The 20,534-nt window shown below is 36.0% G+C and overlaps 1 protein-coding gene across 2 annotated transcripts in view; it reads right to left on the bottom strand.

Annotated features, from left to right (window-relative positions):
- Window positions 1-20,534, bottom strand: part of EPYC (epiphycan) — a 40,693-nt gene continuing 20,159 nt past the window's right edge. For both annotated transcript variants that reach the window (XM_028532933.2, XM_036018585.1), the window contains exons 3-7: window positions 18,205-18,373; window positions 14,038-14,196; window positions 12,783-12,985; window positions 11,470-11,565; window positions 1-523 (exon numbers count right to left, since the gene is read on the bottom strand). In XM_028532933.2, coding sequence (XP_028388734.1) covers window positions 353-523; window positions 11,470-11,565; window positions 12,783-12,985; window positions 14,038-14,196; window positions 18,205-18,373 — 798 coding nt within the window. In that variant the 3' untranslated portion in view covers window positions 1-352. The remainder of the gene's footprint in view (window positions 524-11,469; window positions 11,566-12,782; window positions 12,986-14,037; window positions 14,197-18,204; window positions 18,374-20,534) is intronic.

The raw sequence follows: 20,534 nt of genomic DNA, 5'->3' as shown, positions 1-20,534 counted from the left end.
TCTTGGCAATAAACCTAAAGTGTTCATCTTTAATTTTTATTTTTATATATGCTTAATTTGAAATTACAGAGGATATTAATCCCTAAATCTTGCAAATTACATGTGATTTATAGGAATATCTATGAAACACTTTCTGTCACTTGTTTTTGCACTTTCTGTACATCTTTTGGATTATTCCTGACTCGTGGTGTTTTCTGAGATTACTTAACTGCCATTATATCTTAAAACTTACAGTTGTATTTTATGTAATGATATAAGTGTGAAGGTATTATCATGCTGAGTTTTGTTTGTGAAGAGAGCAGTAAGAACTCTTTTGTTATAGCTGTCATCATAATGATGATCACTGTCTGTTTCAGACAAGACTCCCAATAGGCAAACGAGGTAGGCACATATATGCTTGTGGAGTTTTGCTGAGATTGATAGGGTTTCCATCCAGTCGGATATCTTCTAGTGCTTTGCGAATATAAGTCAAATTTTTAACATTGCAGAAGGTATCTTCATGCATCTCTAGAATGTTGTTATTCTACAAAAGATGAAAGTAAGTTATAAAACAAGTCATAACATATGCTTACTACTGATTAATAGTGCATTTGCTTCACCCCATTTTTATTTTGGGTCACTTTCCTCATCAAAAAACACACATTATGTGATTATTATACATCAAGCACTTTTTAGGCATTGGGGATAGGTCAATTAATAAAATAGATATGTGCTTGCCCTTATAGAGCTTATACTTCAGTAATGGGAATATAAAATAAGGAAGTGAACAGACACATTTACAGAAAAAAAATGTTATTTCCAAACGGATTAGAATGATGAAGAAAGGATGGTGACTGTGGAAAGTTATCTTAAGGGACAGCAGTGGAGCTCAGAAGGAATAACAGAAGGCATGGGCATTGAAAGCACCAGGCCAGGCAGCAAGAACACCAAGTTCAAATTCTGAATAGTTAGTATAAGATGGTCTAGAATGAGAAATACTTGATATGGCTGAGGTGAAGTTTGGTGGAGAGTAAGCAAATATCAAGAACATAGTAGGCCCAGAACTAGATTGTTTAAAAATAGCATTATTGAATATATTTCACAGACCATAAAATTTACAGATTTTAAGTGTGCAGTCTAGTGGTTTTCAATATATTTACAGACTTGTACAATAAGCATCTCCAAACTTTAATTTCAGAACATTTTAAACATCCAATTAAGAAACCTCATAGCTATTAGCAATCACTTCCTCTTTCCATTACCTGTAGCTCTGCTAAATTCTAAATAAAATCATGTATCACCTTTTGTGACTGGTTTCTTTCACTATGAATTGTATTTTTAAGGTTCATACACGTTGTAGCATGAATCAGTACTTTTTTAATTGTTCAGTGATTTTATCTTGTATGGATATACTATCACTGTTTATCTATTCATCAGTTAATGGGAATTTGGACTGTTGTCACTTTTTGACTCTCCTAAATAATGCTTCAGTAAATATTTGTATACAAATTTGGTGTGGACATATGGTTTCACTTTTCTTTTTTTTTATGTGATTACTTTCTTTTTTAAAAATTTACTTATTTATTTTTAGAGAGAGGAGAAGGAAAAGAGAGAGAGAGAAACATCAGTGCATGGTTGCCTCTCACGTGCCCCACACTGGGGACCTGGACCACAACCCAGGCATGTGCCCTGACTGGGAATTGAACCAGCACTTTTGATTCATAGGCCCACACTCAATCCACTGAGCTACACCAGCCAGGGCTTTGGTCTCACTTTTCTTGACTATATACCTAGGAGTTGAATTGCTGGGTTATATGTTACAGTAAGTCTATTTTAACATTCTGAGGAACTGTTAAACTCTTTTCCAAAGTAGCTGCACCATTTCACACTTCTACCAACAATGTATGAGAGTTCCAATTTTCTCTGCATCCTAAGCAGCACTTGTGATTGTCTCTTTATTTTAGACAACCAAGTGGATGTGATGTGGTATCCAATTGTGGTTTAATTCATTCTCCATGTACAAGGTTGGCAAAAGATGACAGTTGTGAACACAGAAACAGAGTTAATTCTTTCACTATTATTTCTTAATTGTTGTATTATTTATTTGTATTACAACTATAAACCTACTTTTGCTCACCCCTGTGTAGAAATACAATTAATATTTTATACCAATTTTGTGACCTGCCACATTTATTAGTTCAAGTAGTTTAGTGGGTTATTCATGACTTTCTCTATAAATTATCTGTATTGATAGATCAATTTGGTATTTTCATATTAATATAGTCTTTCAACTCATGAATATGGAAATATCTTTTCTTTATTTATATATTTTTTCTCCAGCCATGCTGAGGTATATACTGACAAATAAAATACATATTTAAGGCGTGCAGCATAATGTTTTATACATGTATATATTGTGAAATAACTACCACAATCAAGATAATTCACATTTCTATCAGCTCACATAATTACTTTTCATGTGGGTATGTGGTGAGAACACAAGATCTCTAAACAAATTTCAAGTATATAAGCAGTAATATTAACTATAGTCACTATGCTGTACATATCCAGAAATTATTCTCCTGAATAACTAATTTTATACCTTTGTCAACATCTCACCATATCTCTCACCCTCTAGTCCCTAGTAGCCGCCCATCTACTCTCAGCTTCTATGAGTGTGACTTCTTTAGATTTCACATATGAGATCATAAAAATATATATGTCTTCAGTGTCTGGCTGATTTCACTCAGCATAATGTTCTCTAAGTTCACCCACATCATTGCCAAAGGCAGGATTTCCTTATTTTTAAGGCTTTTTAAATTATATTTGTATTGTATTACATTGTATACACATACCACTGTTTATTCATTCATCTATTGGCAGACACTTAAGCTATTTCTCTCTTGGCTACTGCGAACAGTGCCACTGCAAACATGGGAGTACAGGTGCCTCTTCAAGAAACTGCCTTCATTTTCTTTAGATATGTAGAATTGTTGGATCATATGAGAGCTCTGTTTTTGATTTTTTGAAGAATCTTTATGCTGTCTTCATAATAACTACATCACTTTATATCGCTACCAACAGTGTACAAGGGTTCCCTTTTCTCCACATCCTCACCAGCACTTACCTTTTTGGTCTTTTTTATGTTAGCCATTCTAAAAAGTGTGAGGTGATACATCCTGAGGTTTGGGTTTGCACTTCCCTGATGACTACTAGGGTGGAGCTCCTTTACATGTGCCTGTTGGCTATTTGTGCATCTTCTGTAGAGAAACGTCTATTCAGGCCCTTGCAAACATTTTAATTGGGTTATTTGTTTTTTTTCCTATTGATTATTTGACTTCTGGGTATATTTTAGATATTAACCAATTATTAAATGAATAGTTTCCAAATATTACTGTAAGTTGTTTCTTTTTAATTTAATTTCTTAATTTCATTTTCAGATTGTTCACATCTAGTGCATATATATACAATTAATATTTGTATATTAAGTTTGTAACTTGTTGCATTGCTAAGGTCATTTATGAGATTTCCTCTTTGACTTATTGCTTGAGAAAAATGTTGTTTAATATTAATATACTTGTGAATTTCCCAAGTTTTCTTTGTTGTTGACCTATATTCTCATTTCATTTTCATCAGAAAAATAATTTGTATAATTTTAATTATTTTCAATTTTCTGAGGCCGGTTTTGTTGCTTTGTATATGGTCTATACTAGGAGATATGGCCTATCCTTGTACACCTGAGAAAAAGTCATATATTTCCATTGTTGGGTGGACTGTTTCACAGATGACTGTTAGATTTAGTTAGTTAATAGTTTTATTCAAGTTTTTTTTTTCCTAGTTGATCTTATGGATAGTTGCTCTATCCATTAAAAAAGTGGAGTATTGGAGTATCCAACTATTATTGTTAAACTTCCTATTTCTCCCTTTAATTCTGACCATTTATTCTTCACACATTTTGAGACTCTGTTGTTAGGTGCATATATATTTATAAGCATTATATCTTCCTGATGGATTGGCTCCCTCTTTTTTGTTTTTTGAAGGTTTTTATTTATTTATTTATTTATTTATTTTTTAAATTTTATTTTAATCATTGTTCAAATATAGTTTTCTCCTTTTTACTCCCAGTCCAGCCCCCGCACCCCTCCCCACTTCCCTCCCATTACTACCCTCCCCCTAGTTTTTGACCATGTGTCCTTTAAGTTTGTTCCCGTGAACCCTTCCCAGTGTCCCCTGAAATTCCCTCAACTCTTCCCTGTGGTCACTGTCAGCCTGTCCTCTATTTCAGTGTCTTTGGTTATATTTTGCTTGCTTCTTTGTTTTGTTGTTTAGGTTCCTGTTAAAGGTGAGATCACATGGTATTTGTCTTTCACTGCTTGGCTTGTTTCTGGATTGGCTCTCTTATCATCACAAAATATCCGTTAGGCATAATGCAGATTTAGTACCTATGTACTATGCTGTTCTTCTGATAGATAATAGATGCATGTTGTTTCTAATAACTGTGCCTCACATTTAAGGACTTATCATGTTGCAGTAACTGTACAATCCACTTTATAAACAAAAACTGAGATGCAAGGGGGTTTAAATATTTGTGCAATTATTAAATCGTGTTGGAAGTAGAATTTTAGCCAAGGGAATCTGCTTTTTCCAGAGCTATCTTGTTTTTCTTTTTAATTACTTATTTTAGTTTTAGACAGAGAGGAAGGCAGGGAGAAACAGAGGGAAAGAAAGATCATGTGCGCTTGCCTCTTGTGCACCCCCTACTGGGGACTTGGCCCACAATCTAGGCATGTGCCCAACTGGGAATTGAACAGGCTAGCTACCCTGTGGTTCGCAGGCCAGTGCTCAGTTCACTGAGTCACACCAGCCAGGGCCCACAGCTATCATTCTTGATTAGTATGCTATATATTGGCAAACATTTTTCAAATGAACCAAATTAAGATTTTTATATGAGCATTAAAACTAAATATAAATTGAAGACAATGTAAATGAGAAATAGCTTTATGCTAGATATTGAGGTGGTTGTGAAGAAGTATTTTAAATGGTGCACTTAATACCTAAGTAAAGCTTAAAATAAGAAAGATAAAGCTAACTACTTTTTAATTTTTTTTTTATTTTCCAATCACAGTTGGCATATAATATTATAGTAGTTTCAGGTGTATAACCTAGTGATTAGATATTTATATAACTTATGAAATGATCACCCCAATAAATCTGACACCCATCTGACACCATACATATTTATTATTATACTACTGACCACATGCCCTGTGCTATATTTTATAACCTCATTATTATTCTAGAATTACCAATTTGTACTTTTAATCTCTTCACTTTTTTTTGGCTATCCCCCATCCCTCTCCCATCTGGAAAAAATCAAAATGTTTCTGCATCTATGAACCTGTTTCTGTTTGGCTTATTAATTTATGTTGTTTTGTAGATTCCACATGTAAGTGAATATGGCATTTGTCTTTCTCTGCCCAACTTATTTCACTCAACACAATACCCTCTAGTTCCATCCATGTTGTTGCAAATGACAAGATTTCTTACATTTTAATAATTGAGTCATATTTTGCTCTATATACACACCACTTCTTTATCCATTTATCTATTGATGTACTTAGATTGCTTCCATATCTTGGGTATTGTAAATAATGCTGTGATGAACATATAGATGCATATGTCTTTTTGATTTAGTGTTTGGATTTCTTCAGCTAAATACCCAGGGGTAGAGCCACTGGGTCCTTCTTTGTCTTTTGTTATAGCCTTTGTTTAAAGTCTATTTTGTCTGATATAAGTATTGCTACCCCAGATTTTGTTGTTTCCATTTTCATGAAACGTTTTTTTTTCCATCCCTATACTTTCCATTGGTGTGTCTTTTGATCTGAAGTAGTCTCTTGTATACAGTATATTTAAGAGTTTTGTTTTGTTACCCATTCGGCCTCCCTATTTATTTTTTATTATTGACACTATTACCGATGTCCCCCATTTCCCCTCCACTTTGCCCCCTCCATCCAGCCCCTACTTCCCCTCCTTCCCCAGCCTTCACCACATTGTTGTCTGTGTCCATGGGCTATGTATGTATGTTCTATGGCTAATCTTTTCTAGTCACCTCCACCTGCATCCCCTCTGAGATCTGTCAGTCTGTTCCATGTATCCAGGCCTCTGGTCCTATTTTGTTCAACAGATTATTGTGTTCATTAGATCCCACATATAAATGAGATCATATGGTATTTGTCATCCTTTGACTGGCTTATTCTGCTTAACATAATCTCCAGACTCATCCATGCTGTTGCAAAGGGTAAGAGTAATTCTCTTTTATAACCATATAGTATTCCACTGTGTAAATGTACCTTATCTATTTTTATATACTCATCTATCAATAAGCACTTGAGCTATTTCCTGATCTTGGTTATTATAAATAATGCTGCTATGAAAATAGAGGTGTGTATCATATATTCAGACAATAAGACACACCTAGGTTTTAGAGGAGAAAAATAGGGAAAAAATTTTGAAGCAAAAAATGTAGTAAAATATTTAATAACATAAGTAACATAATATTTCACCAATGTAAATGTAAACAAAACTCAACAGCAGTATTAACAACCATTAGTCCTCCCAAATTTAGGGAGTGGGGTGGGAAATGTGTCTTATAGTCCAAAAAATATGGTATACTCTTTCTGATGAGTGTTTCAGGATTCTTAATATATGTTCCCAGAAGTAGTATTATGGGTCAAAAAGCAGTTTTACTTTTTTTTTTGAGAAAACTCCATCCTGTTTCCCACAGTGGCTGCACCAGTCTGCATTCCCACCAGCAGTGCACAAACATTCATTTTCTCCACATCCTTACCAGCACTTATTTGTTGATTTATTGATGATAGCCATTCTGGCAGGTGTGAGGTGGTATGTCATTGTGGTTTTAATTTTCATTTCTCTGATGATTAGTGATGCTGAATAATTTTGTATATGTCTGTTGTCCATTTGTATGTCCTCTTTGGAGAAATGTCTTTTCAGGTCCTTTGCCCATTTTTAAAAATTGGATTATTTGTCTTTCAGGTGCTAAGTTGTGTAAGTTTTTTATATACTTTGGAAATCAACCCTTATCAGATATATCATTGGTGAATATGTTCTCCCATAGATTGGGTTCTCTTTGCATTTTGTTGTTAGTTTCTTTTGCTGGGTGAGGGCATCTGACTGTGACATCTGTCACCTCATCAATTGTCAGGGTTGATTCAGTTGCTCTGGCTGGCTAGGCAGGTGTCCCTTTTCTCCATCACTGACCCATGTGCATCCCTCCTGAAGCTGCATGCTTTGTCAAAGAAGATGACCTTCCCAGCTAGAGGAGAGGACCACTCTTTAGTCAAGTGTATACGAGTAGCTATACCCTCCTGCTCGAACCTCTAAATAAGCTCTCCCTATGTCTTTTGATTGGAGCATTTAATCCACTTGCATTTAAAGTAATTATTGACAAATAAGTATTTATTGCCATTTTATTATTCATTTTATTTTTTTTTCTTTTTATCCTTCTTATTAAAGAAGATCCTTAAACATTTCTTGTAATACTAGTTTGGTGGCGATGAACTCCTCTAGTTTTGTTGTTGTTGTTGTTGTTGTTGTTGTTTGTTTGTTTTTTCTTGTCTGGGAAGGTCTTTATCTGTCCTTCAATTCTGAATGATATCTTTGCTGAGTAGCATAACCTTGTCTGTACGTCCCTGCTTTATATCACTTTGAATATTTTGTACCAATCCCTTGTGGCCTGCAAAGTTTCTATTGAGAAATCAGCTTATGGTTTTATGGAGCCCCCTTTTAGGTAACTGACTGCTTTTCTTCTGCTGCCTTTAAAATTCTCTCTTTGTCTTTAATCTTTAGTAAATGTTTCTTGGTGTGGGCCCCTTTGGGTTTATTTTGTTTTGGAGTTTCTGTCTGGGCTGGTATGTCTGTTTCCTCTTCCAGGAAAGTTCAAGTTTTCTGTTATTATTTCTTTAAATAGGTTTTCAATTCCCTGCTCTCTCTCTTCTCCTCCCAGCAACACTATGATGCAAATGTTGGTATGCTTCTGTTGTTACACAGTCCCCTTAAGCTATACTCATTTTTCTTAATTCTTTTTCTTTTTTGTTGTTATGATTGGGTGTTTTCTGATACCTTATCTTCCAAATCACTGACTTCATCCTCTCTGTGGTCTAATCTACTGTTGATTCCTTCTAATGTATTCTTCATTTCAGTTATTGTAATCTTCATTTCTGACTGGTCCTTTTTTATGGCTTCTATTTCCATTCTTATGTTTCCTATCTCGTTATTAAAGACATTTCTCACTGAGATCATTAATCATCCTTATAACCAGTGTTTTGAAATCTGCATCTGGTAGATTGCTTGTGTCCAGTTTGTTTAGTTCTTTTTCTGGAGTTGTTCTGATTTTTCATTTAGAACATGTTTCTTTGTCTTCTCATTTTGGCTGCCTCTCTGTGTTTATTTCTATGTATTAGGTACAGCTGCTATGCTTCCTGGTCTTACTAGAATGGCCTTATGTAGTAGGTGTTCTGTAGGGTTCAGTGGCACAGTATGCCTGGTCACCCAATTTGGAAGCTCCAGCTGTGCCCCCCATGGGAACTGTGTGCACCCTCCTTTTGTAGGTGAGCCTTGATTGCTGTTGGCAGGTCAATAGGAGGAATTACCCCCTGGTCAATTGGCAGCAAGGATTGGCTGAGACCACAGTGAAGGATTTGCTATACAAGGGACAAACCTATAGGGCACAACACACTCAGGAGGACTCTGGTGTCCACTGAGTCCACCCCTTAGGTATGTTGTTGTGGAGGTAGTTGGGTGGTGCTTCAGCATGGTCTGAAGATGTCCACCAAGTGTGCTGGCTCTAGGGCCTCCTGTGGATCGAGGTCAGCTGCCTCCTGCTCCCTGCCTGGAGCCATCCACCATGAGCTACAAAACAATCTGCAGATGGCTGTTATTTGTGCTTCACTTAGTGGTGTCCAGGAGAGGCCAAGCTGTGAATCAAGTTTGGCTGCTGCTAGTGGCAGGCCTGGGGCCACTGGGCAAGAAGTATAGGTCATGCTGAGGCCAGATACTGCTTGCTTGGAAGACTTCAGGAAAATCCATAGCATGAGCCAAGACAGACTATTTTTGTATGGAAAAGCCACTGGAATCAGCTTGAGGGTCTGTAAGTAAGGAGGAGTAAGATCTTGAAGAGTAAACAATGTGGGGCAAACAGTGTTAGCCAGGTCTGATGGAGACTCAGATTGATGTTCACCTGCTGGCTCTGTACGGGAAGGACTTAGCAAAGGAACAGTGGCCTCTGCCTGCACTTCTGTCTGGAAGAAACCTGCCCCTCTAGTCCTCACCCTGATGCCAGACTATTCAGTTCCTCCCTGTATGTCCCTGACACCTTTTGAGCTGGAACCCCAGTGCTGGAACTCAAAGTGAGTGAGCTGGTCAGTGAACAAGTCCATGTGCAGGTCCTTTAAGAGGAACACCTGGTACTCCAGAGCCCTCTGTCTCATTTATCCACAACCCTGTTTAGTTTTCACAGCTAGAAGTTCTTTGAAGTTCTCAGGGCTGGGATCCCTTGCTCCTCAGAGGGGTGACCTCCACAGCTGAACTATCCCTCCTTATTTTTAACAACCACGTGTGGGTGTGGGACTAGCTGGTTTTGCATCTCTGCCCGTCCTGCGAGTTTTGATGTGGGTTCTTCCTTTATAGGACTTAGTTGTATCCTTAGTTACAGGACTTCTGTTCAGGTAGATTTCATGCTATTCTGAATGACAGTTATTCTGTAGTTTAGCTATAATTTTGATGTGGTTGTGGGAAGATGCAAGTACTGCATTTACCTACTCTGTCATTTTTATTGAAAGCCCAAAAGGCAATTACTTTTAAAGAAATCTCATATTGTACATACAAGTACATCATGTTTAACTATAATATCAGAGGCCTGGTTACTTTATAGAGTCAGTATCATCACAGACAACAGTAAAAAAATAATTCACAATTAGAACATTATAGTATTTCTTTGAGGATATCCTTGAAAGTTCTCCTTCTGGTCATACACAAGGCAAGAAATCCTCATATGTTGAAAATCACTCTCAGAAAAGAGATGACAAGAGAGAGCCATCCAAAAATAGGATGTGGACTAGAAAGTAAGGAAGGGAGTAAACACTGCCAGAAAAACTCTCAAAAGAGTCAGGTATCCAAGCCTTAGAGACAGATATAGATGAAAGGATGGAAAGTATATGTTAATAGAATAAAAAAATACACAGAGGTAAATATTTATAGAATCCACACAGAAAAAAGATAGAAATCAGAGACCTGCTCTCACTTAGCAAAATCACATTGCCAAAGGATTGTAATTTTGCATCATATTATTCCTTTGAGCACACAATGGATGTATTACCTACAGATTCTGTAAAGCAGATGAGATTATTACAGAAAGTTGATTACAGCTGAAGATGAAAAGCTATATCCAAAATAAGAATAACGTACCTTTTTGTTTTTAACAAACATTGTGTTTAAAATGTTTGTTTTAATTAAGCATATTTTAGCATATTTAAATGAAATATATTTAGAAATGTTAGATCATAACATTTTTGGAAAAGTGTTTTCACTCATTAAAGATAAAATTTAGCTTAATGGGATTTAAAATAAAGTAAACCTTCAAATATGTCAGTTTAGGAAAAACTGCATTTTTGTAATCCAGAAAAATGAAAGTCTGTCATTGCTGAGCAGACAGAATGCCCTAGGATTGAATTCAATTCAACATATAAAACCTAAAGATAAAATCAAAAGGCTAAAACTGACATTTGTTTACTTAAATGCTAGAAATTGTTAGATTTTTTCCCTTTTTCTCTTCCATTTCTAATCCTTACACACTTTTTCAGCAGCTAAAACTTCCAATTTTTTTTCAAAAGATTTGTGTGCCAAAAAATGTATTGTGATTTGGCAAATAGTAAAAATAAAAATTAAGGCTATTAGAAACAGGGTCATGAACTTACAAATACCTCGTTGTCAGATTGAGAGAATGACTGAGAGAAAGGAGAAAAAAAGAAATATTGTCATAGTGTGTCAATGTGACTTTAAAAAGAGCTTCATGGAAGACAAATACCATATGATCTCACCTTTAACAGGAACCTAAACAACAAAACAAACAAACAAGCAAAATATAACCAAAGACACTGAAATAGAGGACAGGCTGACAGTGGCCAGAGGGGAGAGGAGAGGGAATTTCAGGGGAGAATGGGAAGGGCTTACAGGAACAAATATAAAGGACACATGGACAAAATCTGGGGGGCAGGGCATGGAAATGGGAGGGAGGTGGGGACACATGGGTGGGTGGGCTGGGATGGGAGTAAAGGACAGAAAACTGTACATGAACAACAATTAAAATAAAATTTAAATAAATAAATAAATAAGAGCTTCGTGGTTCTCAATTTTCTCCTGTTTGCCTTTGTTTTCCATGGAGCTGTTGGGCATACTTTGCTGGTAGAAGCTTACCTGGAGATGAAGGGCCCGTAGGTTTTCTGGGAGTGGCAGAGGGATGTGGTCCAAGTTGTTATCAGTGAGGTAAAGATGATGGAGATCATACATATCCTGGAAATATTCCAAATGTGGGCACTTAATATGAATGAGTGATGCCATAGTTGTATTTTTTATTCCCTGTCCATGCAATTATTTGTAAAATACCACATGCCTATTCAGGTCTCATTTGGTAAAGCTGAAGCAGATTAGTTTTCTAAGTTACTAGACAATTCAAATGAATTTTGGAAGAATTCAGGACAAGCGGCTATCTCTTGATTAACATGAAACATATTTCTCAATCTCTAGGAAGAAACTTGCTTTGTCTACTTTAACCGTCTCAGTTTACATAAGCCACTGGCTTCTCATTCTCTGTCCTGCAGAAGAATTTTGAGGATTTGGGAGAGGCATAGTAAGAATTAATTTCATGTTATAATGATGGAGGAAGGAGAATTTCTGCCCAGAAAAAGTTTAGACAATAAGAGATTCATTCTAGCCAAATACCAGAGGACAAATTGTAATTGACCACCACCCATGCCAACAAAAGAGTAGAAAGACTGGACTTCTGCTGTTGCCAGGTTCTGATGAGGTACCCTGATCTTCTTGTCCAAGAGCGAGTGTCACAAGGTGGCCAGTAGAGAGACAGGACTTTCACCACTGCCCATTGCTAGTGGGTCCACACAACAACATCTGGCCACCAAAGAAGTAATGTGACATCCCTTCAAAGAGTATTTTTAATTTATTTGTTCAATGTATATTTAGAAGATTGACTTGACTGAAGTAAAAAATGAGTAAGAAAGCCAGTTGATTACTGTTCTCAGATTCTACACTGTTATCCCAAGCAAGTCACTCTAGCTCTGAGCTTGCTTCCTTCACCTAAAAAGCCAAATTCATAAGATGAACTGAATCTGTCGTTCTTACAAAGTAATTTAGAAGTCTTTTATCCCCAAGGCACCAAGCACACCCTGTAAAAGTAGTTATCCTTTTAACCACATTAAGTGCTCTCCTTGAGTGGAGTTTTTGGTAAATCCAAACTACCTGCCAAACACCATTTCCAGATAGACACCCACTTCTTATTCCATTTCTGCTTTTTGTTCTTGGTGCTTGGCCAGCCTCAAAATGCACCAGAGCACAGGATTTCCTGACAGCATGATAAATAGTGTTGTAAAGTTTACTTTAGAAGTTAAAAATCTCATCAAAGTGAATTCCTTTGTAGAAATAAAAACAGCTAGTCATTGACTGCAAATGGAATGGGAAGATGAAAGTCTTTTATATCCAAACCTAAAACTCACTTTAAATGCTTCTTGCTTTATTCCTTTCCTTCCAAGTCTGTTGTTGCTAACATCAATGAATGTCAAAGTGGTTGGCAGCTCTGGGAGTTGCCTTATTTTGTTGTCACGCAGGACAAGCTCTTGGAGTTGAGGCAGCTTTCTGAATGCATCTTCATCAATCTCAGATATTAAATTTGATGTCAGGTCAATCCTCCTTAACTCATCTAGAAGAAAAAAATGAAGTAGTGAAATATTCTTGAAATGTTTTATTCACATAAAAATATGAATATAAACTTCCTACATGCAAGCAAACATGAACATGAATTTAATTAGGAATGGACAGTTAATTATTTCTAACTACTTTAGAAAATTTTAATTGTTCCTTCTAAATACTATTCATATTTATGTACCTATAAAGAAGTATAACTTTAACAAAGAAACTGACACATTATATTTAAAGTGACTAATTTTTTCACTACATTCTAAATAAACTTTATCTGGATTTAACTATTTAAAACTTTTTCCTCAGTGATGACAGACTGTTGTATTTTCTAGTGGTCAAAGATACATTGGTATTAAAATACAAAGTCATTAAAAAGAAATTTTTAGTAATTAAAACATTTTATGAAGACCAGTACAAGAATTCTTCTCTGTTGACAACAATTATAACATCAGAATTTAGGCTTGCATTCTTCAATCATAAAGTAATTGTGTGTGTGTGTGTGTTTAAAGATTTTATTTACTTTTAGACAGAGGGGAAGAGGAGGAGAAAGAGGGAGAGAACTATCAATGTGTGGTTGCACTTACATGCCCCCTATTGGGGACCTGACCCACAAGGCAAGTCATGTGCCCTGACTGAAAATTGAACTCTCAACCCTTTGATTCCCAGGCCAGCACTCAATCCACTGAGCCACACCAGCCTGAGCAAGTAATTGTGTTTCAATGGGAGTTTCTTCAAACAAAAAATCTTAGTAAACACATGACCATGTCATTTTACTCTTAATGTGATAACATGATAATAAATTCTAAACTATAAAATACAGTTATTTGTTATTTTTATTCAGTTGAAAAGTTTATTTGAAAATATCTACAACTACATAGTTTCATGATGACCTTTAATTATTCATAATTTTTCTTATGATTAAAACAAAAAAATTGATTTATGAGCCATATTTTATGTTCAGCTATCACTTTCAGTACCAACATTTTATAGTACAAAAAATTTAGGGACGGACGCCTGTAAAGAAGAGAAGAACATTAGTGCTGTCACTCATACTTAGGCTTGCAAAATCATTTCTGTTGATCTTTTTAATTCTGTTAAAGCGGGAATAGAAGTAAGCAGTGTTCTTGGGTAGTGGAGGAATAGCATCAAGTTCATGGTCATCACAGTAAACAGTGGTGCTTATACAAGTACAAAGAAGGCAGGTTGGAAAATCTGAAAAATAGAGACACATAATTATAATTAAGTAACAAAAGTAATTTCCAACAATGCGATTAGCAATATTTGTTAAACAAGAGTAGAGTCTCATACAGGCAATCCTGGTATATTTCATATTTTCTTACATAGTTTTCTATAAATGGAATACCAGTCAAATATACCAATTAAAGCTCACCCAATAATTAGTATTGTATTAGTATTAGTATTTTTTGTAATGTTTTAAAATTTTATTTTAAATTACTGAATGGATACTGCACAGTTGTTGCTTTCATGCTTAGAAATTTCTATCTTCAAATGTGATCATTAATACTGTTTTTTTAAAATTATAGCTTCACCTATAATGTTTTTATTAGCTCTCTGATTCCATATTTAAATACCCCACTGAAACAAAATCTGCTTCAAGAAAAAGACAGGGTAATAATCACTAATAACAATTCACTCAGTATGTATATGTTTTACTCCTTTCTGTGTAAATGGCACTATGCTAGCTGGTGAAATAGTGGTGAGCACAAAGAGATAGAGTTCTATTTTATGACCTGCTAGGTAAGATGAATGTTAATCACATAAATAAATGAAATGATGACTATGCTAAATATAATGAAATATCATCTGAGTATAACAGAAAATTTTGATCCAGTTTGAGAGTCACAGTCCTTTGAGGAGATGAACGCTGAATTGAAGAGAAGGAGTTGACTGCACTGGTGAGGGAGGCATATGCAGGCGGAGGAATCAGTGCATGCCCAGTTCCTTCACTTGGCAGTGACTAACAGACAGTCCATGTCACCACAGGGCAGAGAGCATTGGAATGTGTAGGAGGTAACATGCGTATAGAGGTGTTGTTCCTTATCCTACGTAGGGGCAGGGGTATTATGTTATCAGATTCAAAAGTTGGATATCACTCGCCTGAAGGTGTGGTGGAAGTCTAGGGGAGGACCCGCGGGCAGAGTGGAGACGACTTGTCGTCTAGGTAAAAGACAACGGTTGCTAGAGAATCATGATAGAAAAGGCAACAGATCCAAAAGATATCTGTTAGGCTGCATTATATCTCGGCATATTCATCTATTTTTCTCCATCGATCATACACACATATACACCTACCCCTCCTTCACTCCAGGTTTAATGGTCTTGTAGAGGACAGTGGCTTCTAAGGGATACAGAGAAGCAATGACCAGAAGGAAAGGAGGGAAGGAGGATAGAGCAATACTAGGCATGCCAAGTGGAGAAAGAGTATGAAAAAAAAAAATAGAAAACAATCAAGGCTGCTGAGCTGTTAGGTAAATTAAGGACTTAACAACGTTTCTTGGGTTATTGTGGTGATTACAGGAGATTTCAGTAAAAGCTATAGAATAATGAGGCTGTAAGCCAGGTTACAGTCAATGCAGGAGAAAGTTGGAGGTGAGGAAATAGCGACAGCAAATATAGATGAAGTTATTGAGATATTTTACTGTAAAAAAAGTAAGTAAGAGAGATGGTGGTAACTGTAAAAAGATTATTTGTGTTGCATGTATAATGAGGGATATTGACTAAAGTAGGAGGTTTTCAAGAATCCAAAGTATAAAAAAAATCCTGAGAGGGAAGTAGGAAGTGAAGTTCAAAGCCCTTCGGAAAGGACGTGCATCCCACATGTGGGAGTCCCTCCATTGCAGCAGGAAGTGAGATGTAGTTGTAGGTAAATTACATGCCTGCAAACAGTAAGACCAAAGAGCTGCAGACTGGGAGATGGCATTTTCTTTGGGCAATAGGAGGATTAGCTTCCTGAAGAGCTTGAGGAGTAAAGGGGAAAGGAGAGGAAGTGTTGTGAGAGGCGAGATAAATGGAGAAACAAATAAGTCATCGGAATTATAAAAGAAGAAAGCATCGGAGGATCTCCCTCGGGATTGCCAGTGATCAGTTCATTCCTGCTTAGTGAAAACTTTCCTGGTTTTAGCACCAAAAGTCCCCTATCCTGGAAACCCTCACTCACAGGCAAATAGGGACTCGTTGTTGCCTTAATTCAAATATCAAGAACTAGTAATGCAACTAAAATAAAACATATAATTAATCATGCTCTATAGTTCTAGTACAAATATACTCCCACTCAGCCTTTTTTGAATTTTTATTCAAGCAATGCAAAGTTCCTCATATTCTTCATATCCTTGAAAATATCAGCAGAGGTTAAAGAAAAACACCCTGGCTGTTTAGTCTCAGCACAGTCAATAGGATGAAGAAAATTGTACCAAAAGTTATGTCGCTATCTCAACTCTTGACTTGTCTCCATCTGGCTGCTTCTGAGTCTGGATTTCCCAAAAAACAAATTTCTAGGGAGCACTGGGCTGCAGAAGAGTGAGGACAACACACACTCAAAGATCTTACATATTGTATCGGTGCCATACTCAGCAGTGAGCTGTCATTTTCATTTTGGGAAATCTCCATAATTTTCAACTTGTAAACATTTTAAGACCTTTCTGCATTTTATGTGTGTGAGTGACTTTAGTGGTGTTATCAATGTTTTGTAAATATTTGCTGTGTTTTTTCTTTTTAGCTTAATTCTAACAATTTTGTACTTTAATAAAAGATTCTCAACATTGCAACTGCCCCCACAAAAAACTAGTAATGTACTTACTAAGGTCTTATTGCTATCATTAAATAGGAAAATCATTTACTATAACAACTTCAGGAATAAAAACAATTTTAGAAATAAAAAATTTTAAAGGGAACTGTAAAATAATTAATAGTTACTGACTTCTCCAATCATTATAAATTAACATTTGCCATTTATCATATTTTGAAGGTCTTTTATTCTACATTTTTATGGTTATGCTAATTCAACAATAATTTCTTAGTGCAATTATATATATTCACCCCAGTTATAATTTAATTATGGTCTTTCTACTCATAACTCAAGACTACTTTATATGGCTTCAGAATATTATTTTTAGAAATTTGTATTAATAGTTTAAATATATTTTGATTTTTAATGTAATAAATGATTCCAAACTATTTAACTTTGATGAATTTATAAGGTTGTGATTTAATTCTAATATTAGAATTTCTGGTGATGCTTTATCTCTGGAACTTAAAATGGAATTAAAATTTAACTTTATTACTCACATTCAGATTATTTTAATTACAACATTTTTTGAAAAGTCATAGAGAGAGCATTTTGGTATGAGTCTACTTGAATAACCCTAAGAATGACACTGGTAAATTCTAACAAGAAATATAGACAAATTACAAAATCACATTTAATCCCAGAACTGCTTCTCATTGATGAAAATTCTCTGGTTTGGATCACCTTTGGTCATACAAGATGGAATTCAGTGAGAGGGACTGCTTGCCTTTCTTTCCTTCTCTCTGCTTCTCCCTTGGACTGAGTGAGAAGAAGCCTGCTTTCCAACAAAACAGGCTGCATTCAAGAATCAGGTCAGTCTCACTTCAAGGCCAGCGTGTGAAACTAAAGGCGAAGTGATCTCTGTCAGGTCCCTACCCTTTTAGAGCTACTACCTCAGTAGTAATGAAAAGATTAATGCTAACACCTTCATAGGGGATTTGTGATACTCACATGAGATAAGGTATAGTGCTGAGCATTATGCCCCACAGATACTATGTGCTCAATCAATGTAAAATATTATGACTCTTGCTGCCATCATTATCATTCATCATCAATAACATTATTGCCTTGAACTGCTGTTGCCTGATCTCTCAGAAGTAGATTCTGACCTTGCTAATAGTATACTTTTTGTAGAAATGCATTCCATCAGCCACATAGGTTTCAAATAATGATGTCAGACAAATACTGTCATTCTAAATCTTTGGTTATTTGAGAATTTACATCATGCCCAAGCTGAATTGTTATAAAACTACTTTATATTTGAATGCAAAATAGAAGTGTATCTCTTGCTTCAAACTTAGTCTATTGCAAAACTTTCTCTTTGGGTCATGTGAGATCCTTGTGGACTTGGAGTTTGGCAGTCTTGAGGGTTGACCAGGTGGACTTAATTACAATTCAGCATTGATGGACCTGACCTTCACTAGTTTGTGGACCCAGAACCCTGGGGAATTCAGGCTCCTGTGGGGAAGAGCCATCAATCAGCCTGGGGGTGGACTCCTCTGCCTCCTCTTCAACCTCCTCTGGCTGTGGGGGTGGGGTGAGGAGCTCTCTGTTCCCTGAAGGCATCATTGTTGCTATTTCAATCTGAAAAAGAAAAAAAAAAGCAGATTTTGATCAGGCAACCTCAATCACCCTCTCGGCAGTGGAATGAATTTCAAATGTATCCATCTTTGCCACAAGAAGGCACTCATGTTCTGGCTAGCCTGCCTGCCTGGGAGAACCCAAGTAGTTCTTTAGTGCTATTGTTATTTCTAATCAGTTTGATTCTCAGATCTTATTAATACTTTCTAATGCCTTTTTTGTGGAGGAGGGCGTTCTTTACCTTTAAATATTTTTATATGTTTTTTCATTCCATAATTAAAAGTTATTTATAGTTTCTAAATACATGGCATTGCAAAAATGCATAATTGTGAAAGATTCAAATTAATGTGAAGTGCACAGTCCCCTTCACCCTGCTGCCCTAATTCTACTCGCCTCCAAGACAATAACCAGTAAAAAATTGCCATGTATATTTTAGTCCTTTTAATCCTTGGTCCCCTGGATTCAAATATTCTGTTCCCTTATAACAATTTATACTTCCTCTAATTGTATTTTACTGAAAAGTGTACTTTCTACTAAAATGCAACACATGCAGACATGAAAACTATGATTTGATGATGATATGCCAATTCTCATACATTTTCAATATCAAGTATTACCAACAATATTTGGAAATGTTAAAATTGACCTTTTTGAGAGTTTTGACAATGGGAGGCATTTTAAAATTTTTTAAATACTCAAATAGTTTTTCATGGATTGTATTTTTTAATTGTTGACATTATTACAGATGTCCCCAAGTCCTCTCCCTTTGTGCCCCTCTACCCAGCCCTTGCCCCACACCCCTAGGCTTTTGTTCTGTGCCCATGGGCTATGCTTATGCATATAGGCACACATGTTCTTTGGCTAATCTTTTCTATACCCCCGGCCCCCTCCTCTCTGACATCTATCAGTCTGTTCCATGTATCCATGCCTCTGGTCTTATTTTGTTTGTCAATTTACTTTGCTCATTAGATTTCACTTATAAGTGAGATCATATGGTATTTGTCTTTCTCTAACTGGCTTAGTTCACTTAGCATAATATTCTCCAGGTCCATCCATGCTGTCACTAAACACAAGATTTCCTTCTTTTTTATAGCTGTATAGTATTCCATTGTATAACTGTACCACAGCTTTTTTATCCTCTCACCTACTGATGGGTACTTTGGCTGTTTCCAGATCTTAATTCAACACCAGGAAGACAAACAATCCAATTCAAAACACTGGTAAAGGACTCAATAGACACTTTCCCAGAGACAACATATGAATGACAATAGAAATAAGAAAAATGTTTGACGTCATTAATTATCTGAGAGATGCAAATTAAACTACAATGAGCTATCACCTCACACCTGCCAGGATGGCTACAATCAATAAATAAATCAACAAACAACAAGTGCTGGCAAGGATGTGGAGAAAAGGGAACCCTGGTGTGCTCTTTGTGGGAATGCAGACTAGTGTAGCCACTGTGGAAAAGAATATAGAGTTTCCTCGATAAATTAAAAATGGAAGTTCCATTTGACCCAGTGATCCCACTTTTGGGAATATGTTCTAAGAATCCTGAAACACCCATCAAAAAGAATATATGCACCCTTATGTTCATACCACTGTCATTTATAATAGTCTGAGATTGTGTTTTAGGTTACACTTGCTTTTCTCTTTTCACATGGATATGTTAAGCAATAAATTATTGCCTTTAAGACCACTGTTTGCATTCAGAAAAACCCCTTACTCAACTCCCTCCCACTGCCTCAACATTTATTCCTCTCTCTGTGACCTTGGACAAAAAATCTGTTCAAGATGATTGCTTGGCAATAGGCCAGACTCACCCATTAGGGCCTTGTTTCCTCAGGGCATCCCCAGAAATCCTAGATTTTCCCTTTACCTGATAGCTATGGCCAGTTAATCCTTTGTACCCTTCTTTATTTGTTTTCATTAAACAAACAAAAATAAAAAAATAAAAACAAAAAACACTAATTACTTTCTAACTTATTTAATGTCAAAATGATATGCAATCTATTATTTTCATGTATAAAGTACATGGATAATTAGGACCGATATATGGATGTTTTACCTAAATTTGTACATAACAATAACATTTTAAAGATACATTTATTTAATGCCATCTTTGATAAATTTGAATACATTGCATCACGAATGAAAACAATCC

This window comes from Phyllostomus discolor, chromosome 2, assembly GCF_004126475.2.
Source record: "Phyllostomus discolor isolate MPI-MPIP mPhyDis1 chromosome 2, mPhyDis1.pri.v3, whole genome shotgun sequence".
NCBI lineage: Eukaryota > Metazoa > Chordata > Mammalia > Chiroptera > Phyllostomidae > Phyllostomus > Phyllostomus discolor.
Note: the sequence above shows the minus strand (reverse complement) of the source record. Positions and strands in the feature narration are given on the sequence as shown.